The sequence below is a fragment of the Uloborus diversus genome, chromosome 1, assembly GCF_026930045.1.
Source record: "Uloborus diversus isolate 005 chromosome 1, Udiv.v.3.1, whole genome shotgun sequence".
NCBI lineage: Eukaryota > Metazoa > Arthropoda > Arachnida > Araneae > Uloboridae > Uloborus > Uloborus diversus.
In genome coordinates, this window is record NC_072731.1 from 76,514,983 (window position 1) to 76,539,162 (window position 24,180).

Consider the following 24,180-nt stretch of genomic DNA (forward strand, 5'->3'; position numbering starts at 1 on the left):
TAATACTGTGTTTACACAACGTTAAATGTAACTCAGACGAAATTTCTGGAAAAAGAAACACTGTTATCAATCGAGTTTCAGAGTATTTCGAAAGGCAAGACATCTGGGAAACAACAATAAGAGTACAACACACTACCTACGTCTCATCGTAGAGGTGTGCATGAACAAAAGAATGTTTAATTAAGCGGAAATGAACAACTTAAGTAATGATTGCTAGTCAAAATTATCAACAGTGTAATAAAGAAACATCTGTGTGATAATCAGAATGATGACTATAAAAAGAAATGGTAAACGAACTAAGAACATCAGCTTATTTTATGAGACTTAAAATGAACTCACTTGTTGCAGCTTTCTTGATGGCCATTTTGGTAAATAAAGTTTTGGTTTCTATTATTTCTTTTTAATATAGTACCGTGAAAAAAAGATATTTTTTTATTCGTAAACAATAACCTAAAGACATATTTTATCTTTAGATTTGTCAGCCTACACCTTGCGTCGAGGTTTAATGGAAATAAGGTTATACGTTTGACGTGTCTTTGTGTGTACCTGTGTTACATCGTAGTTCTGAACCGATTTTGAAATTATTCTTTGATTGAGAGACTACCTCCAAGTTCCTGAAATTTAAAATTTTTACCTCAGCAAATAATAATATATAAATCAAGACTACAGTAAATACTCGTTTTACGCGGGTTCATTTTACGCGGTTTCGATTATACGCGATTTAAGATTCAACACCTTTATTTTATTTTACGCGGATGAGTTTCGGTTTTACGCGGATGCGGCAATGCAAACAGATAAAATTTTCCCTTCTTTCAAAATCCAAACTCCTAAAGATTGCAGATTACGCGTAATCAACTGCATTTTGGCATGCTAATAATCGAGCTTGGACCACTGGAGACATTTTATTCGATTGGTTTCATAGCTCTTTCAAGAAGTAAAGTTATTAAACTCACTCAGTTCAGTACGCACTGGAAGAAGAGCTTTTAGGCGGACAAAAGCAACGAGGACACCGATGTCGGCAACGCACAAGCAAAACGTTCACATTGAAAATTTTAAGCTATTCCTAGACAATAGAAATGATCTTTCTGACTTGTTAGTGAAGGAAGATTCTATCATGGAAATGACGCAATTGATCATGGATGCGTTAATGCTCTGCAAAGAATTACAGATAAAAATTCTTTTTGACTGCCAAAAGACTATCATAGCCAGCTCCGCTTTATAAACAGAACAAGAAATTAATTTATGTAAACTTATAACACAATTAGTCATCAATAGAATGAAGTATTTTATTATCTATACGGAACCAAACCCTCTATTTTAACGCTAGTATTAGGACTCAATTTACGTGGTTTCGATTTACGCGGCATTTTCGAGGAACGTAACCCCCGCGTAAAACGATGGTCTACTGTATTTACTAATTTAGTACTTTTCATCTATACAGGTATGTGATGTGTCACATTTTTAACTTTGGCGGTATTTTTAACCCCGACACACAAAGAAAGGGGGTTATAAGTTTGACATATCTGTGTGTCTGTCCGTGGCACTCTAGGGCCTAAACCGGCCTAAATGGATGGACCAATTTTGAAAAAAAAAAAAAAAAAACCTTGTTCGAAAGGAGAGTTGATCGAGAGTGTTCTTAGCTAGGTTGCGTCTTCGGATGAAATTAATTAACGAAGATATTAATTAAAACTCTCAAAACGGTTTTCCGCGATTTTCTCAGTGAAAACATATTTAAAAATTTATTACCAAAATAAAGATTTTTTTTTCTGCGTCTGATAGATTTTTTCTGAGTCTGTTTGAAACTTCCATGTTAGATAGAATCCGAATAATAACGTTTTTTACTTTCTTTTATATCTAATATATAGAAGAAAGTATTGGATTCGTGCAAATTTTCGAATTTTGATGGATTCGAACGTTTTGAGGTGTGCTGAGTCCATTTCGACCATTTTTGGAAAATGTCTGTCTGTGTGTGTGTGTGTGTCCGTGTGTGAGTCACGTATGTGTGTGACCAGTTTTTTGTGGCCGCTCTACAGCAAAACTACCGCATGAAATTGAACGAAATTTGGTACACATGTGTGCCCCTATGTGAACTTGAGCCCATTGGTTTTTGGCGCGAATTCCTTTAAAGGAGGTGGAGCAATGGGACGTTTCTTGAGTTATGCGTGCTTGCTATTACCCAGGAAGTAACTGGCGGAATCAAACAAAATTTGGTCCAAATGTTGCCCCTAACAGGAACAGGTGCTGATTCAATTTTGATATCAACATCTCAAACGGGGGTTGAGTTATAGAACGTTTTTTTCGTCAATTGTGACTGCTGTTTCTCAAGAAATAACAAACAGAATCAAAAAAAAAATTTATCGACAAGTACCCTTTTAGAGGGTATAAGAGCTGATTTTATTTTGGTGTCAACAGCTGAAAAGGGGGTGGTGCAATCGAATATTCTTTTTTTTTTTTCATTGTGAGTGTCATATCTCAAGAAGTAATGCTACGTTCTGGATGAAATTTGGAATAAATGTGAATCCATATGTAGGACTCGACCGATGCTTGGGCGCCGATGGTTCAACAATTTAGCCATCGGCATCGGCGGCCGATGCTAACTTGCAGGAAACATCTGCCCATCGGCTTTAAAAAACGTCGAAAAACCGAAGGAATTGGCCGATATTTTCGAAAAAGAAAAAAAAAAAAAAACCTTTGGTTTTTTACTTTTTAGTGCAAAGTAAAGAAAGTTATTGTTTTCATATAAAATTGTTTGCTTAAATTTCAGTATGAATTTGCATTTTAGTCACCCCTGAAAGAGTTTTTAATTCTGCATTCAGGTACCAAACAAGTTAATTATTGCGTTGTTTCTTGCGGCTGGATATTACGTATGTATCTCTCATAAGTCATAACACAACTAGTACGTTGTGGCCATCACGAAACTTTCTTCTATATTTTTCCTTTTTCTGATCCCTTCCCATGCTTGACGAGGAAGCAATATTCCTAACAAAAACAAAATTAAACATGCAAAAACTTGACGACCATCCCAATGTCTGAATTATTGTAAAAACAAAACAAAGAGCGAAAATTGAAAGTTACTTTAAAAGCCTTACTTGAATTAATTACAAATATTTTATTTATTAACAAACATAAGATGGCAACAGTTAAAAATTTTAAATCATTGAGATAATATTTCTGATCATTTCCATACAATTAAAATCACGAAAAATACGCAGACGACAATCTATTACGATTTATCTTTCTTATTCGCAACTCCAACGAACTATAGGGGGCACTGAAGTCACTGTCTAATGGCGGAATTGAAAACTAAAACAAACGCACATGGTAACGAAGAAAATGCTAAAAGTGTTGTGATTTTTGTTCGTACGTATGATTGTTTCGTTTTATTATTTTTAAATTAATTTTCAAAGTCTTGTTGATATTCTGACCCACGTAGAAAGAAATGAGAATTCAAGAAGCATTACTAAACGTCAAACATTAATGCAAAGTACGTAGTTCGTAGTTCTAAGCAGCCATTTTCACGATGTTGAATTCGATATTTATCAATTCTTGATAAAACTAAATAATAATTGTGGCCTGACAAGAATAACAATTAATGCTAGAAAATTTAATATGACATTACAAATTATTACCAAAAGAAGATGATACTTCTTTGCTTTGCTTTGGCTAGCGCTTGTTTTCCATTTGTAGCTGAGTTATTTCTCTTGAATTCCCGAATCGGTTAATTTAAAAATTTTCTGTTTCGATTTTTCTAATTTCTGAGTTACGATTTAATTGTGTCATGTTATGCAAATCATCAACAAAATTCTCACGGATATATGGTGGTAGTTTTCTTTTCAGTTGATTGACAATTGTTTCTTTTTACTTATCGAATTCTGTAATCTTACTACCATTTTATTCCACTCATGATAAAAATTGAAAATGGTTTAACTAAAAACGCGAAATCTCGCCAAGGCTACTTTGCTCGCACAATGCCAAAATTATAACCCTAAACAAATTTGGCGATACCTTTCAGCTGAGAATAAAAGGAATAAAGTAAATTCTTTCTCGGTTATTCATTTTGTTCTACGATAATATATTCAAGAAAATATTTTGCATACTGTCCATTCCAACTAAATGCTGCTGTAAAATATGGTAAATTTAATTAATTTAAGATTAAAAAAACTCCCATATTCTTACAAATTCATACAAAACAATAAAAATTTTTACCTTGTAGAACGTTATCCAAGTTTGTTAATCCAGAATTTTCGCTTTCACCTATTATTAAGGAAATAATGAAAACTAACATTATTTTGAGGAGCTCGAGAATACTACTAAGGGACGAATTAATTTCTGTAGCTGAAAGCAAACTAAGACACATCGATTGCGTTAATAAATACTCAGAACAAACTGCCTGTGTTAACGTCAACAGACACACATGGAACGCAACGTGGCAAAGTTTTAGTTGCATTCGCAGTTTTATAAATCACCGCAAGGTAGCGTATTCGAGCGCTGGAGTTCCGAATTGTTGCATTAATAAAACTATTTTTATTCGCAAAAATAAAAAAACAAAAAAAAAATCAACACCTCTTGGAGCGATTGGATGCGAGGAGTCATGGCGAGGAGTCTTGGAGCGATGGAGTCAAAATTGAACCAAAGCCTGTTTACGTATGGATTCACATATATTCCAAATTTCAACCAGAACGTAGCATTACTTCTTGAGATAGGGCACTCACAATGGAAAAAAAAGAACGGGCGATTGCGCTACCCCCCTTTTTAGCCGTTGACACCAAAATAAAATCAGCTCTTATACCCACTAAGGGCTACTTGTCAAAAAATTTTTGTTTGATTCCGTTCGTTATTTCTTGAGATACAGCAGTCACAATTGACGACAAAAAACGTTCTAAAACTCATCCCCCGTTTGAGCTATTGACACGAAAATTGAATCAGCACCTGCTCCTGTTAGGGGCAACATATGGACCAAATTTTGTTTGATTCTGCCAGTTACTTCCTGAGGAATAGCAAGCACGCGTAACTCAAAAAACGTCCCGTTGCTCCACCCCCCTTGGAGGAATTCGCACCAAAAACCAATGGGCACAAGTTCACATAGGGGCACATATGTGAACCAAATTTCGTTCAATTTCATGCGGTAGTTTTTGCTGTAGAGCGGCCACAAAAAACTGGTCACACACAGATGTGACACACATACACACACAGACAGACAGACATTTTCCAACTAGTATGTTGTGGCCATCACGAAACTTTCTTCTATACCTTTCTTATAATTCTGATACCTCCCCATGCTTAACGAGGAAGCAATATTCCCAACAAACACAAAATTACATATGCCAAAACTTGACGACCATCGCAATCCCTGATTTATCTCAAAAGCAAAGCAAAGAATGAAAATTTAAAATTATTTTAAAAGCCTTGCTTGAAATAAATACAAAAATTTATTTGTTAATAAACACAAGATGGCAACAGTTAACAATTTTAAATCATTGAGATAATATTTCCGATCACTTCCATACAATTAAAATCACGAGATAAACGCAGACGACAGTATATTACGATTTATCTTTCTCATTGTTGCAATTTTAAAGCTATTTTTAGTCACACAAATAATAATAAAAAAATAGCCCCCCATGGAGCGATTGGCGCCAAAATTGAACCAACGCCTGTTTACACATGGATTCATATTTACTCCAAATTTCATATAGAACGCAGCATTACTTCTTGAGATACGGCACTCACAATAAAAAAAAGAACAATAGATTACGCCACCCCTTTTTCAGCTAATGACACCAAAATAGAATCAGCACTTATACCCTCTAGGGGCTACTTGTCGATAAATTTTTCTTTCATTCCGTTCATTATTTCTTGAGATACAGCAGTCACAATTGACGACAAAAAACGTTCTATAACTCAATCCTCGTTTGAGCTATCGACACCAAAATTGAATCAGCACCTGCTCCTGTTAATGGCAACATATGGACCAAATTTTGTTTGATTCCGCCAGTTACTTCCTGAGGAATAGCAAGCACGCGTAACTCAAAAAACATCCCATTGCTCCACTCCCTTTGGAGGAATTCGCGCCAAAAACCAATGGGCACAAGTTCACATAGGGGCTCATATGTGCACCAAATTTCGTTCGATTTCATGAGGTAGTTTTAGCTGTAGAGCGGCCACAAAAAACTGGTCACACACAGACGTGACACACACACATACACTCACACACATACACACACACACACACATACACACACACACATACACACACACACACACATACACACACACACACATACACACACACATACACACACACACATACACACACATACACACACACACATACACACACACACACATACACACACACACACATACACACACACAGACAGACAGACATTTTCCAAAAATAGTCGAAATGGACTCAGCACACCTCAAAACGTTCAAATCCGTCAAAATTCGAAATTCGAAAATTTGCACGAATCCAATACTTTCTTCTATATCTTAGATATAGAAGAAAGTAAAAATAGTCGAAACGGACTCAGCACACCTCAAAACGTTCGAATCCGTCAAAGTTCGAAATTCGAAAATTTGCACGAATCCAATACTTTCTTCTATATATTAGATATAGAAGAAAGTAAAAATGGTAAGCTGTAGAAGGTTAAATTTTCGCATGTGGGGTGTGCGTACGTTCCAGTTGTGCACTTCCCTTTTTGCTTTCGATCAGGTGTTCTATAAAGCCAATTTACTCATTTTTTGCTGCTATTAATTAGGGTAGACCGGAGCACATTTACGAGGATTTTTTTCAATGAATTTTCTAATTTTTATGTTTGAACCTAGGAGATTTTAGACTTTGTGGTTACATGAAGCGATTAATGAATTCAAAATTTGTATATTCAGTATATTCAGTTGTTGCTCAGCTTGTGATTCTAACCGTGGAAAAAATGTTTTTTTTAAAGTCCAAGTCGGATGAGTTTACGCATATTAAAAATGATACCAAATAGTAAGTGAAATAGATATTTAACCAAATTTAAATATTTTATTTATCATAAAACACTTTAAAAATAAGAAAAACACAAATAATTAATTAAAGATCATTTTATAGGCTAAACTTAAATCATAGGACTTATTGCTAATTAAAGCAGAAACTATTTAGTCATCTTCTTCATCACTGTTAGATTTTACTAACAAAAATAAAGTACTTCTTTTCGCATACGTGTCATGGGACTGCGTTTTGACATCTAAGACGTTGAACCCTGTCTTATCCTTTTTTCGATTAAGTGCTTTAATGCAAGTGCAATTCTCCATTTCGTAAACAGAACCGTTCACTAATTTCCTTTTTACCGAGTGTACTAACTTTTCCACTGTCGCAGGTTTCGGTTTGATTCTTTTTTCTTTAATACTTTTTTCTTCTTTTTACTTTTTCCCTCTTTTTACTTTTCTCTTCTTCTATTTCTGCTTCAATAGAAACTTATAAACTTTAAGGTAATTTCTCTTTTTTGTTTTGTTTCGCCCATTTTGTTTCTTTTCTTTGTTGCTTCTAACTGCTCTTGTCTGAGGGCTTCTTTAATCGGAGTATCAGGACTGAGAGCATCCTCTTTTTATTTCTTTCCTGGTTCCAAAGCTTTGGTCCAACTTTTTCAAATGTTCTCAGTTCGGGTAGTCCATATGTGATGATGTGGAACGCTTACTGGGGAAAATACAATTTTTTTGATAAGCCTTTTCATTATTTTGGCATCTAACGTGTTTCTGTTTGAACATAATGTCTTACCATCTTTAAAATAAAGAAAATGTATCAGAGGCTGAATAGTGTATAAATTTAAAACTGAACAAGCATGAAGACATCACTCTATGATTGTAAGCTATAAGATACGAATCTTTTACTTAATTTAAAATGAATGGTTATTTTTAAAATTAAATAACCTGAAAATGTACTAAAGGTTTGAAACAGTATAGAGCGAATAAAGCGTCCGAGGCCCGTTTAGAAGTAAAACACATTAAGAACGTTCGTAAATGTGCCCCGACGGCAAGTTTTGATTTGTTTTTAATGTGCAACAAAATTTAATAACTTTTCTGTCCACACAAATATAATTCGCAGAAAATGATAAAATTTTGCTCATTTTTATACATTTATTTGTTCTTAACTATTATTTATTCACAATAAGCTTCAAAACGTTCAACATAAAATTTACTCGACTTGGTAGAAAACATATTTTCCTAAACGCATGCTAAACCAAAGTTCGACTGGTGCATAAAAACTTGTGAGAGTATTTTTTAGGGAGCAGCATCAATCTGATATGATTGTTGGCTCTCCAGTTATAACTCGTTTTCGAAAAAGGGCACTGCGTAAATTTGTCCAATATGTAAACGTGCCCCGGTCTACATTACTTATTTCAATGCAAAACTAATATAGCGTCTCAGACTGACGATCATTTGGCGATATATTGCTGAATTGGAGATCATGGAAACAAATATGAGATGGCGAAACCGGGTTTTGTATCATTTTGTTAGATTCCCGTTGAACCGATGGTATTTTTACTTTCTTCTATATATCTAATATATAGAAGAAAGTATTGGATTCGTGAAAATTTTCGAATTTCGAATTTTGACGGATTTGAACGTTTTGAGGTGTGCTGAGTCCATTTCGACTATTTTTGGAAAATGTCTGTCTGTCTGTGTATGTGTGTGTGGGTATGTGTGTGTGTGTATGTGTGTCACGTCTGTGTGTGACCAGTTTTTTGTGGCCGCTCTACAGCAAAAACAACCGCATGAAATTGAACGAAATTTGGCACACATATATGCCCCTATGTGAAATTGTGCCCATTGGTTTTTGGCGCGAATTCCTCCAAGGGGGGTGGAGCAATGGGACGTTTTTTGAGTTACGCGTGCTTGCTATTCCTCAGGAAGTAACTGGCGGAATTAAACAAAATTTGGTCCATATGTTGCCACTAACAGGAACAGGTTCTGATTCAATTTTGGTGTCGATAGCTCAAACGAGGATTGAGTTATAGAACGTTTTTTGTCGTCAATTGTGACTGCTGTATCTCAAGAAATAATGAACGGAATGAAAGAAAAATTTATCGGCAAGTAGCCCTTAGTGGGTATAAAAGCTGATTTTATTTTGGTGCCAACAGCTAAAAAGGGGGTAGCGCAATCGCCCGTTCTTTTTTTCCATTGTGAGTGCCCTATCTCAAGAAGTAATGCTACGTTCTGGTTGAAATTTGGAATATATGTGAATCCATATGTAAACAGGCTTTGGTTCAACTTTGGCGCCAATCGCGCCAAGAGGTGCTGATTTATTTTTATTATCATAATTTTTTTAGCGAATAAAAATAGCTTTATTAATGCAACAATAAGAAAGATAAATCGTAATAGATTGTCGTCTGCGTATTTCTCGTGATTTTAATTGTATGGAAATGATCGGAAATATTATCTCAATGATTTAAAATTTTTAACTGTTGCCAACTTATGTTTGTTAAAAAATAAAATATTTGTAATTAATTCAAGCAAGGCTTTTAAAATAACTTTCAATTTTCGCTCTTTGCTTTGCTTTTGCAATAATTCAGACATTGGGATGGTCGTCAAGTTTTTGCATGTGTAATTTTGTTTTGTTGGGAATATTGCTTCCTCGTCAAGCATGGGGAGGGATCAGAAAAAGGAAAAATATAGAAGAAAGTTTCGTGATGGCCACAACATACTAGTTTAATTTTTCGTTATTTGTAATATGAATCACAGTAATGCAGTCTTTTCTGTATCGCTTCGGCGGAGTTACAAGTTTTAGGTCCCTCGAAATACATTTTGGGGTCCTCTTTCTCTATCACGGAAGTTGTAAAACATTTATCATAAGCATTTTTGTAACTCGTACAGTGCCCCTATGGTTATGGGGCCTCTCGCGCATTTGAAACATTTGTTATATTTAAAATCCGCCACTGCACTTCAAAACAAACTCGGGTGCAAATTTTGAAAGGGTTTTTCTGCCTAATGCTTATGATTATTTTGAACTCAATTTTTTACAGCTATTTTTTGTATTTCCGAGAACACTTCCGTGCCCCCCCCTCCCCCTCCCTCTATTTCTGAAATTAAACTCTAGTTGTGCTTTCGCGTTATTTAAAACTACGATCATTTATAAAATTAGTGATTTTTTTTTCAAACTTTATCTATTGTTTAGGAAGAGTTTAGAGCATTAATGTAAGAAATTGATTAAAGACTTTTAAATGGTTGCATAATTCGGAAATAAAAGGGACTTTTGAACTTTTTCTTCGGAAGTGCTGAAGTAGATTCAGAAACTCTCCCGAGGCGTTGGTGGTAGCGGTTCTGTACTAAAAAAATGAGGCCGAAGTTTAATGTTGTGAGTTACTCCAAAATAAGTGGGTGACCCCCCCCCTCCCACCCCTCGTCGTTTTAAGCATATCTTAAATATTCAGCAATTTATTATTTGAGCATTTTGCTCAAAAAATGTGCTTTTGCGTATTTTTCATACTTATTTCACTTATATTTCGTATATTGCGCCATCTTTTTTTCATCATTTATAGCGATCGATTTTTTCCTATTGTAAGTAACTATTTTTATGTATTTTTATAAAATTAATGGACAAGACAGACATTTTCCAAAAATGGTCGAAACGGACTCAGCAAACTTCAAAACGTTCAAATCCGTCAAAATTCGAAATTCGGAAATTTTCACGAATCCAATATTTTCTTCCATATATTAGATAAAGAAGAAAGTAAAACGAACTAGCTGCTGTAGTGTAGCTCCCATTAGTCTAGCGTTCATTAAAATTGCGTCAGAATTTTTAAAGATTGTTCGCTAATTCACATTGAAATATCGGACAGCTAGTTCTGCAAGACAATTGAAATATATAATTGATCGCCATGCCATGTGAAAAATTTGCTAAGGGGCTGATTAGATATCATCTTCGAACGATATTTGGAAAAACCAACCTGAAAAAGATGAAAATAATGTTTAAGTTTAAATTTCTCTTATTTCCGTTAAACCTATCAAATACCAAGAAGCTTAAATACTTCATTTCCCCATTCAGGTCGTTCTTGCTGTTGAGGCCCAACAGAAATGTGGTCGCAGAAGATGCACCGAAGATCAATGCTGCATAAGAAACAGATTTTGCAGGCCTTTAACTACAGAAGGTAAGACTTTTTAAAGTGAAATATCATGGTTTTCCCCGCAGTTTGCTTAACAAGATTTTTCCTGATTTTGCCTGTTAGGGCAATCTACTTTGTTGTGTGCTTCACCGCACACCACACAACATCTGACCTGCCTGAAGCAATTCTCTGCCAGGTGGTTAAACCCTTGGCAGGCATAACATTGCAGAATAGATTTACGATTATGATATTTTTTGACAGAAATTTTTGTGTTCAAAATACTTTGTAATTCCGAAAAAGCGGCCGAATATTTGGAATGGAAGAGTTGGACCTGGAAAAGAGGGAGTGGGGTTTTGTCCTTTTAAGTTGTGCTACCTTGTTAATTTTAAAACCTTGAGCGGTAAGTTTTTCAAGCAGGTCAGAAGTGGAGGTTGTTGAGGGCAGTCCTCTAATTACAAATTTTAAGATCTTTTGACCATAAGGGTATACCAATGTAGAATTGAAAGTTAACAGATTTTAAATACGTAATAACACTGTATTGTGTCGTGGGATCATCACGAAAACGGCACTTTCATTATTGCTCTTATTCCTAATTTAGAAATTCTTGAAGTTTTTGCGTGAGATGTTTTACAAAATCAGCATAATTTTGTAGTGTTTTCACTACGATAGGGGGGAGTTTGGGGGAGGGTTACTGACTGGGGGAGGGTATCCTCCGCCTGTAAGATAATGCGTGAATTAAAAATATCGTTACAGTCTAGTTTTTACGTTTATCAGCGATCCGAGTATCAATTACATGCATTTTGGTATGGACTATTTCAGTTCGTTTATAAAGTAAATATTGATGCAAATATAGAAAATATTTGAAAATAAATCCTTAGTTTGTGTTATTCAGTTTTTCATGCACAGAAATGATAAACAATACGCGTACTGAACTTCTCGTCTTGCCAAGTCCTTCCATAAGTTTGTCTATTAGGCTATGATCTGGAGACTTAGTTGCTAATTTCAAAGTTTCAACCTTGTTGAATTGGAACCAATTTTTTTCACTGTTAATCGAATGGATAGGTGCCAGAATAGTCGAAAATATAAAACATGAAACGATGAAGGATTTACGATGAGGTATGTTCAAAAAAACGTTTTCTGTTCTTCAATTTGTTCCCCTAAATGCATGGGTGATGTAATTTTTATTAAAACTTGTCAGCTGAAGCATACCTTTTATGTGATGAAAGTTACGAAACAATTGTTCTCTTATGTCTCGAGAAAACATTTAAAATGTGATTCTTTGCAAGTGATGCAATATTTTGTTCACCGCTGTTATACATTCTAATAAACAAATTGGTAGTGAGAATATTTTTCTGCATTTTTTTTTCTGCTTAGTGTGATATGAGTCTTTACGCTTTTTATTCAAATGTATTTTCTCTTTACTTCAGGGGGAGTTTGTGGTATGGAAGGTCGTGAATTGCCAGTTTGCCCATGCAGTGCAGGCCTTGAATGTGTAAGTTTTCTAGCATTTCACTTCTTTCTTTAGTTCTGTGGGTAAGAAATCCAATCATTAAAAACAAGAAGTTCTGTCTAGAACTAGACGAGCCTACTTTCCCGTACATCCATACTACTTTCTAGTACCCTCATCAATATTCTCAAAAATAGCTAAAATCGCAAATTTTTTCAAACATATTTTAAAAATACTTTAAGCTGATTTCTAGGAATAAAATATTTCTCACTCAACTTAAAAAAATTAAATGCGTAAAAAAAAAAAAAAAAAAAAAAGCAGCAACTTTTAAACAAAGCAGCTAATACACTTTTTTTTCCATTAAAAAAAATCTTTAACAGCTTTCAAAACGAAAAAATATTAATTAAAATTAATAAGCTCATTAAAATAAATACATCATATCAAAAAAAAAATCGTTTATTTTTCCCCTGTTGCCAAAAACAACTTTTGAAATGAATTAATGCGCTTACCAAAATAAATATAAACAATAAAATGTCAACTCAAAGAAATAATTTTCATTGTCAAAAAAAAGAAAAAAAAAAGTCGTCTGCGCATATCTTTATATAGAAACATAAATGACTATTCGCCGAAAACTGAATTCGGAACTCCAGCGCTCGAATTTGATTGCGGTGATTTACAAAACTGCCGATGAAACTAAAACATTGCCACGTTGCGTTCCACGTGTGTCTGTTGACGTAAACACAGGCAGTTTAAAAAGTTTGTTCTGAGTATTTATTAACGCAATCGATGAGTCTTAGTTTGCTTTCAGCTACAGAAATTAATTCGTCCCTTAGTAGTATTCTCGAGCTTCTCAAAATAATGTTAGTTTTCCTTATTTCCTTCTAAAATATGAGTTGATTGAAAATGGTGAAAACGAAAACTGGATTAACAAACTTGGATAACGTTATACAAGGTAAAAAATTTCATTTTTTTGTATGAATTTGTAAGAATATGAGTTTTTTTTAATCTTAAATTAATTTAACTAACCATCTTTTACAGCAGCATTTAGTTGGAATGGACGGTATGCAAAATATTTTCTTGAATATATTATCGTAGAACAAAATGAAAAATGTTTCACCGAGAAAGAATTTACTTTATTCCTTTTATTCTCAGCTGAAAGGTTTCGCCAAATTTGTTTAGGGTTATAGTTTTAGTATTGTGCGAGCAAAGTAGCCTTGGCGAGATTTCGCGTTTTTAGTTAGACCATTTTTAATTTTTATCATGAGTGGAATAAAATGGTAGTAAGATTACAGAATTCGATAAGTAAAAAGAAATAATGGTCAATCAACTGAAAAGAAAACTACTACCATATATCCGTAAGAATTCTGTAGATGATTTGCATAACTTGACATAATTAAATCGTAACTCAGAAATTAGAAAAATCGAAACAGAAAAATTTTAAATTAACCGATTCGAGAATTCGAGAGAAATAACTCAGCAACAAATGCAAAACAATAAGCGCTAGCCAAGCAAGGCAAAAAGGTATCATCTTCTTTCGATAATAATTTGTAATGTCATATTGAATTTTCTAGCATTAATTGTTGTTCTTGTCAGGCCACAATTATTATTTAGTTTTATCAAGAATTGATAAATATCGAATTCAACATCGTGGAAATAGCTGCTTAGAACTACGAATTAAGTAGTTTGCATTAATCTTTGACGTTTAGTAATGCTTCTTGAATTCTCATTTCTTTCTACGTGGGCCAGAATATCCACAAGACTTAGAAAATTAATTTAAAAAGAATAAAGCGAAAAACATCATACATACGAACAAAAATCACAACACTTTTAGCATTTTCTTCGTTACCACATGCGTTTGTTTTAGTTTTTAAGTCGGCCATTAGACAGTGACTGCAGTGCCCCCTATAGTTCGTTGGAGTTGCGAATAAAACAAGTCAAATCAACAATAATTATTTCACAGTCAAAACCATAGCTGCGGAGTCGGAGTCAATCTCATTTTGGGGTAAAAGAGGAGTCGAATATCTAAGAATCGGAGTCAGTCATTTGTCCTCCGTGTATAAATTTTTGGCAAGGCTACGAAGTCAGAGTCGAAGTCGGGAGTCGGAGTCCGATTAATTGTCGGGCATAGGAGTCGGAGTCGGAGTCAAGTGCCCCTAAATTCTCGGAGTCGAAGTCTGAAGTTTGGCGTCAAGAGCTATTTCCAACAAAATTTGTTTGAAAAAAATCCGCCTTTAAGTACGGAATCTACATTGACTTTCAGTTTCCCCGTAGGCGCTAATGTTAAGGGATTTGAACTGTTCAAAATTGAACGGAAAATTGTTCAAATCAAAAAGATATTTTTTATACAAGTTTTTCATCAAAAGCTTTTTCCTACGAAGTTTGTTTGAAGCAAATTCGTCTCACAGCTCGGAATTGCCTTGAATTTCCCCGTAGGCGCTAATGTTAAGTTTTTTTGAACTGTTCAAAATTGAACAAAAAATAGTTCAAATCAAAAAGTGAAATATGGGAATGAAGTGTCCTTGCCGAAATCTTTCGAACAAAAAAAAGTTTGTTCGAATCGGACTATTCATTCAAAAGTTATTAGGGGGGGGGACAGACAGACCGACAGACATTTTTCCCCATCTCAATACCCTACTTTCCAATTTTTAATTTTTCAATATTTATTTAATTATTTTATTTATTTTTGACTTTTTTTTGTTTTTTGCGATATTTTTAAGATGCATTAAAAGCCTTCTTTCATGCTTTTTTCTTCTTTTTCTGACTTTTACTGGGAAAGTAGGCTAAAAAAACACAGCAAACGAATCACATTAGTAATAGACCTAGTACATGAGTAACAAGATTTTGTACGAATGACCTGATACGTGAGTATAAGATTTTCTACTAACTTCTTAAAAGTTAATAACAGAGTGCTGCACAATAAAAATTAAGTACAAGATGAAGCAACCCTAATTGACGTAGTTTTTTTTTTTTCCTTCTAATTTTGGTAAGTAAAAAATGATTGCTCTTTGCACGGTATTTAAAAATAATTTATCTAGTAAAAATATCCAATAATTTCTTACATCATTAGATGCTTATGAAAAGTCATCTAACTTCAAATTATGAGAAAATTAAAATTAAACATCCATATTAATCTTAGACATTTAATTGCAAACCAATAAAAACAGTCATTTAAGTAATTCAGTTGATTTTTCAAAGGGCTGTCATATTTTCTGTAGCATGATTTTTTTTAGAAAACTTCGAATCAACTAGCAATTATCGCATTCAGAAGATTAACGTTGAAAATATTCAGCAAAACATATAAAACCATCAATGGAATTTTCATTTAAGTAAATTTTTTGGACAATTCCTGGAGTTTTCCCAAAGACAACAGTAACTACCAACTTTTTGCAACACCAATTAACCACGTTCTAACTCCTACAGATTTTCCTCTAACAAATCAATCGTGTTATCTGGTCGATTTTGAAAACTGCATTACTTCATTGCTTATTACTGCAGAGCAAAAATCTTTTTTGGCTTTTTGGAATTGTGTTTATGTTTCATAATCGTTGAATAACAAAAATTAAACTTTCTCTGACTTTTGATTCTTTACAACATTTGTTTACCGCTGCAATCTAAAATTTGGTAGTTGCCTTTGTTATATAAATCATACTGTTTCAACATTGATTAGTAAAAAATGTAAACGCTCTTCAATCTCATTTTTGTCGTTACATTTAAGATACGTTAGACATCAAAAACCAATTGTTATCCCAAAATTCTTATGCAGCTGCATCAAATCAAAGGCACTGCGGCTGCATAAGAATTTTTCAGAATTTTTTCTTCAGTCTCTTGTTTAACGATCGTTACAATGGGGTCGTTTCCAAAATTTTAAAAGTATTTTTTTCTGAAAGGCCAAGATTTTAAATGCCGTAATTCAAATTTTTAATTTTTAAATTTAATTTTTTGCTTAAATGTCTCAATTTACCTCTAGTATAACTAACCTAAACATGTTTTGGCGAAAAAAAAATTTCTAAATAGGGTTTTCAGGATGTTCCCATTTGGGAACATCGGCATTTGGAATGAAGTAAACGGGAGGATTGATCTCGAAACTTTATTACTTCGAAATGAATGAAAAAATATGAATAGTTTTGTTTATTTTACACACTATTATACTTTTCTCTTCTGAATTACACTTTTTCTTCCTTATTGTCTATGGTATTGGGTGAAGCAAGATGAACGGAGACTCTTTTCACCTTCAATGCCCGCTTTCGCACGTTCTTCTGACGAACCGTGCAACGTCTCTGAGTGAAGGGGACAAGATAATGGTTATCTGTTTTTCTATTCAGAACAGGAAGATGTGATTAAGTTTCAGGTCTGCTTGACACCTTCATCTGAGAGTTAATATGATATCAACTAGATGTTGCATATAATCCAGAGGAAATATTTTGAAAAATAACTGCAGAGGATTCATTGCCTGAAGCTCGGGGAACCTTTCAGTCAATTTTTCGAGTTTTTCCCCCGGAAAACTTTGCATAATTTTTCCACCTGGGATAGGGTTCTTTTTTCCGCTTCTTTGCTTTTGGAGCCGAGCATGAGGTTGTGCTTCCCTTTTGATCTCCTGAATTGTGAAGCTGGTCATCTGAACTATTTGAACCTCTATCTTCATCGCTAAACATCAATTAAACCTGGCCACAGACATCTTGAGGAAAAACTTCATTTAAGGCTTCATTGTTTATATGTCACTCAAACTCGCGTCTTCATCAGGTGACAAAATACAAAGATCATGCTCGTGTTCGTCATCAAGTTCGCTGTCGGATAAGCTGTGGAAATAATCTAACGCAGCTTCTAACGTTAAAAACTTGCGAGGCATCTCTAGATGGCTGTTTATACGGAATTATAATTCAAAAACACTAAATAGATTAAAACTACATTATTCTGAGTCTAAAAACAAAATCGTTGGTATGTATGAGACTCGGTAAAAGAAACAGAACGCACGTGAGTCGAGTAGTGAAATGAAATGATGAAATGAGACTGGTCAAAGTTCATAAACGGCCCTTATCTTTACTTAAATGTCCGTCACGAGATACATTTCAAAAGGGTGAAACACGTACAATTCTTAGAAAGTGAATAGGATAGAAAACAAAAATTCCAACCCCGAAAACGCGATTTATTTATAATAGCGAGAGTGCATGAAGGCGGATGTGAAGGTCATATTTACAATAGAATAGTGGTGTGAAGGGCAAGATGATTGATACAGATGTCTGTTCGTGAATGAAAGAACAGAACACGTGTATGCAACACAAAACAGATCTTCCACAACAAAGTATTTGAAATAAAGAGGAATCACACTCAAATTCCGCGATTGACGAAAATCCCCCTCAAATACTATACTCTAAACGCCGATGTTCCCAAATGGGAACGTGTCGGTTCTTACGGAAATAACTAACAAGAAATAATACTTGGAAATATTTTGTAAAGTTGAAATAAAATATATGTCCTCTGGATACTAAATAACGCCAATAAAATATTTTTTACATTTTTTTCTTTAAAAGCAGAGACAGAAAATCTTAGACAAATTCTAAGTTCAGAAATTCAATAAATTTGACTTTAATTTCAAGATAAAGGTTAAACGTTCTTTAAAAATTAAAAACACCTAAAATAAATTCATACTGTTATGTGTCATTTCAGGAAATATGACAAGTCTAAACAAATAACTAGGTTACTAAAAAAATTCACGAAAAAATGTTCCCATTTGGGATCATTGGCAGGTAAAAGGTTAAAAGCATAGGATCTGAACATTTTTTGAATAATTTGTTTAATAAAATTACTTAAATCGGTGCTCTTTCATCGTTTAACGTTTCTACTGATGACATCACAAATGATGAAATGCCATTCAGTGTTGCCATTCACAGAATAAAATATTTAATTCTCATCTTTATTCACGTGTATTGGCAATGATAAGGTTGATAGCAAGAGTAGAGCAGTGTTGCCAGATGGTCAAATCCAGATTTCCCCAATTCCCTTCCAACTTTTTCCCCAAAAGGATGTTTTCTATCAAAATTCCCCAAATTAAAAAATTATTTTTTCACTAATATTTTCATAAAATGAATCGTTTTCCTCTGATATTTTTGTCTCTTGAAATTTTTTTTTCCCCAAATAGCCAAATTTTCTTATAAAATTCCCTAACTTTTTTTCCCCCATTTTTGTTTTTTTTTTTGTTTTTTTTTAATCTTTTTTTATCTTTACTAATAATAAAGCTGAAAGTCTCTCTGTCCGGATCTCTCTCTCTCTCTGTCAGGATCTCTGTGACGCGCATAACACCTAGACCGTTAGACCAATTTTCATGAAATTTGGCAAAGAATTAGTTTGTAGTATGGAGGTGTGCACCTTTAAGCGATTTTTTGAAAATTCGATTTTGTTCTTTTTCTATTCCAATTTTAAGAACATTTTCCCGAGCAAAATTATCATAAGATGGACGACTAAATTACCAAGTTATCATAATGTGGAACCGTAACGCGGGCATTGGCGAGAAATTCATCATGCATTATTTGTAAATATACAGGGGAACAAAAACACCTTTTAATTTTCTACTACGGGCAAAGCCGTGCGGGTGCCACTAGTCATTAATACAAGCGCCTAACCGAGAGATAAGAAAAAGACCAATATTTTTTTTCTACTCGCATTTACTATTCTGCTTCTGTATGTACATTTAAACTATGATTTTTGTAAATATTTATCCAAGAACATTCTTCATCAGACTTATTTTTGCCTGTTTCACGTATCAACTAGTTACTCACGCAGAACTACTAATGCAAATTCCATAGCATAATATTCCACATAATGCAAAATGCGAATTCCATAAAATTGAGCAAAGCTAAACCAACGCTGTTTGATACAAACAATATAACTAACAGATGTCAAGACGCGAATTTAAATACAAAAAAAAAAAAAAAAAAATCCCGAAGTTTTTTCCCCCCAGGTTTTTCCCGAGAAAAAATTTTTTCCTCAAAGAATCCCCCTCAAAACCCATTTCCCCAGAGAGCACCAGATTTCCCCAAAATGGGGAAAATTCCCCCAATCTGGCAGCACTGGCGTAGAGCGCAATTTTAATTCGCTTCTTGATTATCATAACGTGGAAACGCGATAGAAAGATGCGCCAAAGAGCATCATCATTTGTGACATCATCAAGACCACGCCTTGTTTAAAAATCGGAAAGTAAAAAAAAATTAAAAAATAATTGTTGGGAAAATAAAAGTATTTTCTAAGTCCGTATTTTTTTTTTTTTTTTTTTTTTTTTTTTGCTTATTCTATCAATGTCAGTGACAAAAAGTACACTTTTGACTGAAGGAAACAACTCCATTTAGGTTTATTATACACTTGCGGTACACGCACGACTTTGCCCGTAATAGAAAATTAAAAGGTCATTTGGTTCTCCTGTATATTTACAAATAATGGATGATGAATTTCTTTCCAATATGCTATGTTCATGTACTCGTCCATGTTATGATGATTTGCTCTGTAAAATGTTCTTTAAATTAGAATTAATAGAAAAAGGACAAAATCGAATTTCCGAAAAATCGCTTCGAGGTGCACACCCCGATGCTACAAACTAATTCTGTGCCAAATTTCAAGAAAATCGGCCGAACAGTCTAGGCGCTATGTGAGTCACAGAGATCCAGACATCCAGACACAGACTTTCAGCTTTATTGTTAGTAAAGATTAAAAAAATCAACTGCCATTCATAAATTTTGATAAAATACCTTTATAATCGATGAATGTTAGGAGTACTTAAAATCCGTCATTCAAGACATTTAGTAGACACACAAAGGCATTCATAAAGCCTTTATAATCTAAAAGGACCAAATATATAAAATACGCCAAATACTATAAAAACTTTCTCAATCACTTTCTAGACTGGAGACAACGTAAGAAGATGCACGAGCTCAGAGACAACTCAGGGTGCTATGACAACTACTCCGGAACTGAATACAGATATCGGTGGAAAATGAAGATAAATTACCGAGAAACGACAAGAATCAACAATCTGAAGCAAATTCAACTGTGTTTCAGGGAAATAAACATATTTGATTGCATACTTTTAAATATTTTGATGTATTTGAAGAATAAAACATAAGCATGAGAAAATATATTGACGTACAAGTGGGTATGCATTATCAGGGGGGCCAAATATTAATGAGAAAGAGATATCGTTACAGACTACAGTATAAAGATTTTATATCACATATGTAAGGATACATATACATACAATATTGCACTTCTTCAAAATCAAAGACTTTTTTTTACAGGAAAGCATAATTAGGAAATTGTTTTCAATTTCAACACATGATCCTATCTGAGCAAAGGTTAACATTTGCTCACACCCTAAAATCTTAGCTCATAAATTATCTGCTGTATATTTAAACAACTTCTTGTCGGTGTTTTTATCGTGTAAGGTTTAGAGCATACTTGACCTGCTATGGCAAATTATTTCAAAAATCCAATTCATTACATTTGCTTGACTGAACAAAATTCTTTGATTTCAACAGCGTAAAGTTTGAAACATATCGCTTATCGGTGACGTTAATGGCAAAGTTCAAAACTTTGGTAAAAAGTAATAAGTATTAATTTAAAAATAAAAAAAAATTAATTTGAATTCTGAAATTTTGAATTCAAAATATGTTTTTCGCAATCACGAACTGAGACAGGACCCTACTCATTGGAGTTATTTTTTCTAGAAACGGCTCTTGTCCCCCCCCCCCCCAAGCCTGCCTCTCCTCCTGGGCGGTTACGTGGGCATAGTCGTGTGTGTAAGTGTGTAGGCTTGTGTGTGTGCGTAGACCTGTGTGTATGCACGTAGGCGTGTGTGAGTGTATGTGTGTGAACGTTGCGGGTGTGAGTGTATGTGTGTGAACGTGCGTGTGTGTAGGACATGGACGCCTCCGACCAGGAGAAGCGGATAGCTCAAAACCGGAGCAGCCGCGCCGCACCGCCCAGCAGAGGACGGTGGGCAGTGGTGCTGCAGTGGCTTCTGATCCAAGTTGAAAAAGGCACGGACGCCAAAAACGGTCAAATGAGAACAATAAGCAATCGGGATTGCTCAATAAAACTGAATGCTGTTTTTTTTAAAATCAAATTTGAATGCTGGAGAAAAGATGGGGTTCACGGCCTCTCCCCAACTACTTTTCCAAATTCAATCTCCAAATACGCAAATTTAGATGAGTTTCGATGATGTTAGAGAAGGTGGTTTGGATGAGGGATGGTAGGGGCTCGGGGAGAAATGGGGTTTAGTAGCTCTCCAACAAAATATTTTCGAAATTGAAGTCCTATAAATGAAATGTATATCTTTAATGATATCGGGGGGGAAGGGAAGGATTCAAGGCTGTTCTCCAAAAAAACTTACGAAATTAAAGTCCTAAGACGCATTTGCAGAACATCTTTGATGACAGGAGAAAGAATAAAGTTCAATATATACCTTTTTGTTTTGAAATTCAAGTCCTAAATGCGCAAATGTAGGCCATTTTTGATGACACAAAGGGAAAAGATGGCATTCGGGGCTACTTCGGGAATCTTTTCGAAATCGAAGTTCTAAAACTGCAATTTGAAACAAGCTTTAGGCTGAAGGGAGATTCCGAACTTTCTCTTGGAAATTTTTTGAAATTTGACTCCTAAAAGTGAAGCTTTCGTCATTTTGTAATGATGAAACGGGAGGGAGCTCCCATGGAAATTTATTGAATTTGGCAAAAATTTATTGAAATGAAGCTACCTTTGGTGATGGTCAGGAAATGTGAGCTCTCCCCCAAACTTTTATGAAATTAAAGACCTACAAATAAGTTTAAAGACAATATTCAATGATACAGGGTAGGTTGGTTCAGGAGTGATCTCTTTGAAATTTTTCAAAGCTTAAACCCTAAAAACGCAGTTGATGACGTTTGTAGAAAAGAGATAATGTTCGTGGAATCTCTCGGGAAATTTTTCAGGACTGAATTTTAAAAAGGATAACATCAGGCTGTCTTCGATGAAGTTAGATGGACAAGACTGAATTGTTTTCGAAATTGAAGTTCTTAAAACGCAATTAGACTTTAGACCCTTTGGTGAAGTAAAAAAAAAATCGGTTTGGGTATCCCCCCCCCCCTCCCTACTATTCTTCAACTGTTTGAGATACATTTTTTTTCTTTTTTTCGGTTTATTTTAAATATATGATTTCAATAAGGGAGGGGGAAAATGGTTTATGCCTCTAAAACACGCATCACTGTGCTCTTTCAATTATAACTTGTTTGAAAAAATTTCATTAAGACACTAACGTATGGCTTCCTCGTTAGAAATTAAGCACTGCATTAAGTTCATGTATAATGTATGGGGCCATTTCACAGAAAACGGTCATTTTGTCCCGCACGTGACGCCTTGTATATTTCATTAAAAATAATACTTTAAAATATTAATGTTTTTTTCTGCTTAACAAATTACAAACTTATGTGTGATTTCTTAAGCAAATAATTTCGTTATTACCTTTTAAAATTAGAACTTTTTAATGAAATAAATGAACCGTCACGTGCGGGATAAAGGACGGATTTTTTTTTTTTTTTTTTTTCTCATGAGGGTTATTAAACTTTTCTTATATAAAACGGGGGTTAAATAACCGCATTCCTTTCTCTAAAAATTTTCAGAAACAAAAAATATTATATTTTTTGCGGCAAAAATGTTAGTTTATACTTTTAAAAACGTTCAAAGAAAACAAAGAACAAAAATTCTAAAAAATAAGCAAGAAATTCAATACGGACTTCGATTTAATGATTTATTGTTTGCTCTTTCTGATGGCGTATTGATTTTTTTTCTGTACTCAGACACTTCTATCAAGATTGGTCACACCTGCACAACATTTATTAACGTCATAGGTAGAAATGCGAATTAGGCTAACTTTATATTTCGTTTAAGATATTATTGGGCAGCCAGCAGAGACGGAACGATTGAAAAACCAAGATCTGAGGTAGGGTTTTGAAAACGAGAGACACAAACCATTAAATCACGATAATTACTTTGCAAAAAAAAAAAAAACGATAAATGTGGTTATTATATAGCAGAAAGTAGCATGTATATTAATATGGAGCGAAAAAAAAATTCTTTTGCGTGTTGCTATAGCGCGGAAAAGTTGCGATTGGTGAAGACGAAAAAAATAAAATATAGACATTGAAATCGGATAATATCTTCCAATCGCGCAACAAGCCTGAAAATTCGTTAAAAAAATGGAAAATTTTTTGTTTTTTTACTGATTTGTTAAAAATTTTGTTTCAATGTTTTTTTTTAATTCTCCAAGACGAGAAAGCCACGATTGGGGAAGCCTTGAAAAATCAAAAAGAAATATTGAAATCGAATACTACCTTCTGATTCAGAAACAAGCCTGAAAAATCGAAAAAACTGAGAATTTTCATCTTTTTGTTATGATTTTAATTTTTTCTTTTTTTTATAAAACATTATAGGGAAAAGCCTTTTAAAAAGAACTATATTACACATATTTTTTTCTGGATTTTGAAGGTATCTTCTAATTATGCAGAACTCCCATTCTTTACAACAATGAGTCACTTTCAGATAATAGATTATGAAATATTTAGCATAATTTCTAGAATCCGGTACACAAATCTTATTGTTTTAAGTGTGCCTTGTTGAATCTAATTAATC

At 34.1% G+C, this 24,180-nt stretch overlaps 1 protein-coding gene across 1 annotated transcript; it reads left to right on the plus strand.

Annotated features, from left to right (window-relative positions):
- The first annotated feature begins 295 nt into the window (after nucleotides 1-295).
- Nucleotides 296-20,643, plus strand: LOC129234659 (U33-theraphotoxin-Cg1c-like). Its single transcript, XM_054868698.1, has 4 exons — nucleotides 296-368; nucleotides 11,027-11,129; nucleotides 12,512-12,576; nucleotides 20,421-20,643. Exons 1-4 carry the CDS (start codon nucleotides 318-320, stop codon nucleotides 20,514-20,516), a joined length of 315 nt encoding a protein of 104 aa, XP_054724673.1. The 5' UTR covers nucleotides 296-317; the 3' UTR covers nucleotides 20,517-20,643.
- Nucleotides 20,644-24,180: the final 3,537 nt, after the last annotated feature.

Excerpts from the sequence above, each read along its gene's own strand:
- LOC129234659 (XM_054868698.1), top strand. The coding sequence starts at position 318 with ATGAGACTTAAAATGAACTCACTTGTTGCAGCTTTCTTGATGGCCATT. Across the intron at positions 11,130-12,511 it reads CAGGCCTTTAACTACAGAAG|GGGGAGTTTGTGGTATGGAA; the intron begins GTAAGACTTTTT and ends TCTTTACTTCAG. Across the intron at positions 12,577-20,420 it reads GCAGTGCAGGCCTTGAATGT|ACTGGAGACAACGTAAGAAG; the intron begins GTAAGTTTTCTA and ends ATCACTTTCTAG.